Source organism: Salmo salar, chromosome ssa13, assembly GCF_905237065.1.
Source record: "Salmo salar chromosome ssa13, Ssal_v3.1, whole genome shotgun sequence".
NCBI classification, from domain to species: Eukaryota; Metazoa; Chordata; class Actinopteri; order Salmoniformes; family Salmonidae; genus Salmo; species Salmo salar.
Window position 1 is genome coordinate 83,874,000 of NC_059454.1, and position 6,000 is coordinate 83,879,999.

General features: G+C 44.3%; 1 protein-coding gene across 1 annotated transcript; it reads left to right on the forward strand.

The window, feature by feature from the left end:
• The first annotated feature begins 1,578 nt into the window (after window positions 1-1,578).
• Window positions 1,579-5,666, forward strand: LOC100196400 (protein CWC15 homolog). The gene is made up of 7 exons (XM_014137639.2): window positions 1,579-1,813; window positions 2,426-2,567; window positions 2,736-2,848; window positions 3,038-3,129; window positions 3,232-3,342; window positions 4,999-5,144; window positions 5,229-5,666. The coding sequence occupies exons 2-7, from the start codon at window positions 2,437-2,439 to the stop codon at window positions 5,356-5,358; spliced, it is 723 nt and encodes a 240-aa protein (XP_013993114.1). The 5' UTR covers window positions 1,579-1,813; window positions 2,426-2,436; the 3' UTR covers window positions 5,359-5,666.
• Window positions 5,667-6,000: the final 334 nt, after the last annotated feature.

The following is a 6,000-nucleotide window of genomic DNA, read 5'->3' on the forward strand; positions in this document are numbered from 1 at the left end:
TAGTCACAGTGGTTGCAACATCTCCTATACACTTCCTGATGAACTTAGTCACCGTATCTGCATATTCGTCTATGTTATTCTCAGAGGCTACCCGGAACATATCCCAGTCTGTGTGATCAAAACAATCTTGATGGATTCCGATTGGTCAGACCAGCGTTGAATAGACCTTAGCATAGGTACTTCCTGTTTGAGTTTCTGCCTATAGGAAGGGAGGAGCAAAATGGAGTCGTGATAAGATTTGCCTAAGGGAGGGCGGGGGAGGGCCTTGAAGGCATTTCGAAAAGATTAGTAGCAGTGGTCCAATGTTTTACCAGCGCGAGTACTACAGTCAATGTGTTGGTAGAACTTCGGTAGCGTTTTCCCAAAATTTGCTTCGTTAAAATCCCCAGCTACAATAAATGTGGCCTCAGGATATGTGGTTTCCAGTTTGCATAAAGTCTAGTGTAGTTCTTTGAGAGCCATCGTGGTATCGGCTTCCCTTGGGTGGTAATACGGTCGGCATTTGATTGTGAGGTATTCTAGGTATGTGAACAAAAGGACTTGAGTTCCTGTACGTTATCACAATCACACCATGAGTAGTTACTCATGAAACATACACCCCTGACTTTCTTCTTCCCGGAGAGTTCTTTATTCCTGTCTGCACGATGTACTGAGAACCCAGACGGCTGTATGAACAGGGACAGTATATCCCGAGAGAGCCATGTTTCCGTGAAACAGAGTATGTTACAATCCCTGATGTTTCTCTGGAAGGAGATCCTTACCCTGACCTCGTCTACTTTACACGAGGTGAACATTAGCGAGTAATATACTTGGAAGTGGACCTTCCGAGTACATGCTGGTGGATGGTGTGCACTTTTCCTGAGTCGGACTAGAAATCCAATCCGAATACCTCTTCTCCGCCGGCTGTGTTTTGGAGCAGCCTCTGGAATAAATTCAATTGCCCTGGGGTCTACGAACGAAGGCTCCAATTCGGGAAAGTCATATTCCTGGTCGTAATGCTGGTGAGTTACCGCTGCTCTGATATCCAAAAGTTCTTTCCGGCTGTATGTAGTTACACAAAAACAATTCTGGGCTAATAATGTAAGAATAACACACCAAAAAAGAAAAAAAAAACTGCAAAGTTGCTTAGGAGCTAGAAGCAGAGCTGCCATATCTGTCATCGCCATCTTACTATTTTAAGTGCTTCTAAAATCCCCTATGGGAAAAATGAATGGTGGAAAAACGATTGGAACCATTTCCCTGTTTGACCGCTAGGTTTTATGGGAATTATTAAAAACGTTCAAAACAACTGGGACCTCAGAAATGTCCGACTTCAGTGCATTCAAGATAACTGGGGAACTCAAAAAAATATATACAAAAAAGCTCAGAATGGGAAAAATCGTTTTGAATGGTCATCCAACTCGGAATTCGAAGTTGGAAACTCAGGCATCTTTCTACAGCTCGTACTTTCCGACATGAAGATCACTGACATCATGATTTGGCCTCGTTTTTTGTTTCCAGTTTCTTGAAAGCACAAAAAGCAACATACGGACAGTTTGTAGAAAGGTAAAAGTGCATCTGTGAGACGTCACACACCCAAGAAGGCTCACCAATCACCCGTCATAAGTCATTAATGATAATGCCTTTGCCTCCGGCTATCCTACAAAAGGAAATTCCTACGGCGTAACGTCACGTTTCAACCCGTCCAGTTGGTGGCGGCAATACACCTTTTTGGGTTGCAGTCCGCCATAAAACCCACAGAAGAAGAAGGACGGCGTGACGTCACTGTTTACATCTAAAGGGCCTTTCTCTTCCTCATAGTGTGAGGAAAAAGGTACATTTCCTCGAAATTATTCCATATTAGCTTGCTAGCTAGTTGTTTAAAAAAAAAAACATTTTGAAATATAGTTATATTTTAGTAAACTTGTAGCTTTGGTTACTGTATGACTGTTATTTTTCTCGCTGAAAAGATAGTAAAGCTAACGTTAGCTGGCAGCCAGCTTGCTAACGAACAACCCCGGTACACATAACTTACTACCTAGCGTAGACGAGTGTGCTGGTGTTTGCACAGCAATAATCAATACCAAGTTTGTACTAAATTCCACGCAATGCTGAAATCGTTACTAAATTTGCTTTACTAACTAGCTGTGTCGGTTGGTTAGCTAGCCATATAACTAGCTAGCCTAGATGTCTGTGTTGATTAAGTACAGTACTACTAGCTAGCTAACGTTTCTCGCCAACTACTCTGTATCTCAGACGTCCACCGTTTGATTGTTTCATCATGGCGAGTTAGCTAACTAAATACGTATTGAGTTATGTTAACGTGACATTAAAAGACGTTGTCAAGGGATTTGATGTGTTAATGGCTGATTAACGTTAGTTATGTATGTATTGCCCTTTATGTTCTCGCTCGCTAGCTATGTTTCCTTGTTTTTTTTATTTTTAGAGCTACCAAAAATGACAACAGCCGCGAGACCAACGTTTGAGCCAGCGAGAGGAGGGAGAGGGAAGGGAGAGGGCGATCTCAGTGCCTTGTCCAAACAGTACTCAAGCCGAGATCTGCCTGGTCACACAAAGATCAAATACAGGTGAGTGACACAAGTAACAAAACCTATACTTGTTGTGCTTTGACATCTTGGCATCAGTCTTTCCCCATACCATATGGCTTAGTGCTGCACTGCACCAGTAGTTGGGAACAGGTCCCTCTGGTTGAAGATAAAGTGATGTCTCACTGTGTTCCTGTCTCATCCCCTCAGACAGCCCACCCAGGATGCCCCCGAGGAGGTGCGTGCCCGTGACTTCCGCAGAGAGCTGGAGGAGAGGGAGCGTGTTGCTGTCCGGGAGAAGACCAGAGAGAGGGGACCAAGAGGTGGGTATCCAGGCATACACATAATCTCAGACCTGAGGTAAAGATTGAACTGAATGTAAAATATTGTCTGCTGTGTGTAAAGAAGATCAAGAGGATTTAGCATCTGACATGCCATTATGCCCAAAGGTGCAGGGGCTTTCATCTCAAGCAAGTATCATTGAAATTGTGGTTTCTCTTTTTAATTTTCAGAACACACCACATCTTCATCCTCGTCCTCAAAGAGGCCCAGACTAGATCAGATCCCTGCTGCCAACCTGGATGCAGATGACCCCCTCACTGACGTAGGTGCCACATGTTCATCCACCTGTCACATTAAAGTCTGCTTTTTTTTTTGTTGAAAGCTCAGCCTCTAACCTTTTATTGTTTTATGTTTTTGGGTGTAGGATGATGAGGAAGATGATGACTCTGAGGACAGTGATGATGATGACACTGCAGCTCTGCTGGCTGAACTGGAGAAGATCAAGAAGGAGCGGGCTGAGGAGCAGGAACGCAAGGTAAGGCCGCCAATGCAGAGATACGAATCGCTAGAAGATAATCAATAGCTGCAAGGTCACAGTCGTGCCAGTTGAGTCCAGCCAAGTGCAAATGGCTTTCTCTGGTATTGCTGAGTAGTAGAAGAGAATAGGGCTCAATTGACCTGCTAAGTTAATGGGTTGTTTTGTTTGAAAAGTATGTGGACACCTGCTAGCCGAACATCTAATTCCAAAAACATGGGCATTAATATGGAGTTGGTCCACCCCTTTGCTGCTATAACAGCCTCCACTCTTCTGGGAAGGCTTTACACTAGATGTTGGGATCTTGCTGCGGGGACTTGCTTCCATTCAGCCACAAGAGCATTAGTTAGGTTGGGCACTGATGTTGGGTGATTAGGCCTGGCTCTAAGTCGGCGTTCCAAATCATCCCAATGGTTTTCAATGGAGTTGAGGTCAGGGCTCTGTGCAGGTAGTCAAGTTCTTCCACACCGATCTCGACAAACTATTTCTGTATGGACCTCGCTTTGTGCATCAGGGCATTGTCATGCTGACACAGGAAAGGGTCTTCCCAAAACTGTTGCCACAAAGTTGGAAGCACAGAATAGTCTACAATGTCATTGTATGCTGTAGCGTTAAGATTTCCTCCTCCACCAAATTTTACAGTTGGCACTATGCATTTCGACAGGTAGCGTTCTCCTGGCATCTGCCAAACCCAGATTCGGCCGTCGGACTTTGATGGTGAAGCGTGATTCACCACTGCAGAGAACGCATTTCCACTGCTCCAGAGTCCAATGGCAGCGAGCTTTACACCACTCCAGTCGACGCTTGGCATTGCGCATGGTGATCTTAGGCTTGGATGCTCGGCCATGGAAACCCATTTCATGAAGCTCCCGACAAATAGTTATTGCGCTGACGTTGCTTCCAGAGGCAGTTTGGAACTTGTTAGTGAGTGTTGCAACAGAGGACAGACTATTTTTATGGGCTACACGCTTTAGCACTCACTGGTCCCGTTCTGTGAGCTTGTGTGGCCTACCACTTCACGGCTGAGCTGTTGTTGCTCCTAGATGTTTTCACTTCACAATAACAGCACTTAGTTGACCAGGGCAGAAATTTGACGGACTGACTTGTTTGACGGGGCCGCGTTGAAAGTCACTGAGCTCTTCAGTAAGGTTGTTCTACTGCCAATGGTTGTCTATGGCGATTGCATGGCTGTGGGCTCGATTTTATACACCTGTCAGCAATGGGTATGGCTGAAATAGCCGAATCCACTAATTTGAAGGGGTGTCCATATACTTTCGTCATTGTAGTGTATAATCCTGGTCAGACATTTTCTGACTTGGATATATACATATTGATTCAACTGTCAAACCCCATCAGAACCCAAAATATAACATTGGAGTAAATGCCTCAACATGCATGAAACTAATGTTGATATATTGGATGGTCAGTCCTTGCATCTATAGCTCTGTCTATGAATTTCAGAGTGGTTACATTTGTTTCAACTCAGGACTGGTCCTTTAAACATGTCTACCTTTTTTGTTGATTTTTGAGATGCTTGCAAGCAACTATTTGAGCCTTTTATCAAGGCCAATCAGAAAGTGGCTAAAGTATTGATCTTAGCAACAATGAGAGCTTAGCACCTGGTCCTCTCTGTCCACGTTTTGTGTCCTGTACCAGGAGCGGGAGCAGAAAGCTGAGGAGGAGAGGATCCGCATGGAGAACATCCTGAGTGGGAATCCTCTGCTCAACCTGGCAGGACAGCAGCAGCAGCAGCAGCAGCAACAGATAGTCCCCACCCCGACTGCCTTCAGCGTCAAGAGGAGGTAAACACACACAAACACAACTGCCTGGGGCATCGCTGTGGATGACAGTTGTTTTATATCCTCTCCTGTCTCTTTCTCTCTAAGGTGGGACGATGATGTAGTGTTCAAGAACTGTGCAAAGGGAGTGGATGAGGCACGCAGGGAGAAACGCTTTGTCAACGACACTCTGCGCTCCGAGTTCCACAAGAAATTCATGGAGAAATATGTGAAGTAGAACTTATAACTCTGCTTTGAAGGCGTTTCATTTCACTCGGCTCTGCTCTGTTTCCAGTACATCACTGACTGATAGGGATTCGTCTGAAAACATTGAATGAACCTGAAGAATGGAGGGACCCCCACGCACCGAATCCTCTGTATATAAATGAATCTAATGCTTGACATAAACAGATTAACTAATTTTGTTTAGTGTTAACAGCATTTTCTACCCTTGAAAGGAATGGTTGCAATTGCGACGTCGTCAAAGTTTTGTTATTTTGCTTTTAGCCTTTTTTTAAGCGACGTTAATAAAAACAATAAATAAAACCTGTCTGTGAGAGGGCTTTTATGGTTTTGTCATTGTTTTAGCTTTGTGCACAGGAGTTATAATTCTGCAATGGCAAGCTCCACATCATGCATTTTCTCTCCTTTTATGTTTTGGGGGCTTATTTTGTGGTCATTGAAAGCCTATGTGGCACATTACCTTCATGACTCATGCCTTTTAATTGAGATGAGGTTAAACCTTTCTGCAGAGGATGTTTATTTTAAGTGAAGTGTTGGTTATACTTACTGTCAGCTGCAACCCACCCCGACTGACTGCCTTCAGCATCAAGAGGAGGTACACACACACTGGTGAATGAGTCCACTGAATTAGAGGGGA

Bases quoted from the DNA above. Each gene is read 5' to 3' on its own strand.
- LOC100196400 (XM_014137639.2), top strand. From the start codon at position 2,437: ATGACAACAGCCGCGAGACCAACGTTTGAGCCAGCGAGAGGAGGGAGA. The intron at 2,849-3,037 runs GTGGGTATCCAG...TTTAATTTTCAG, and splicing joins CAGAGAGAGGGGACCAAGAG to AACACACCACATCTTCATCC. The intron at 3,343-4,998 runs GTAAGGCCGCCA...GTCCTGTACCAG, and splicing joins CTGAGGAGCAGGAACGCAAG to GAGCGGGAGCAGAAAGCTGA.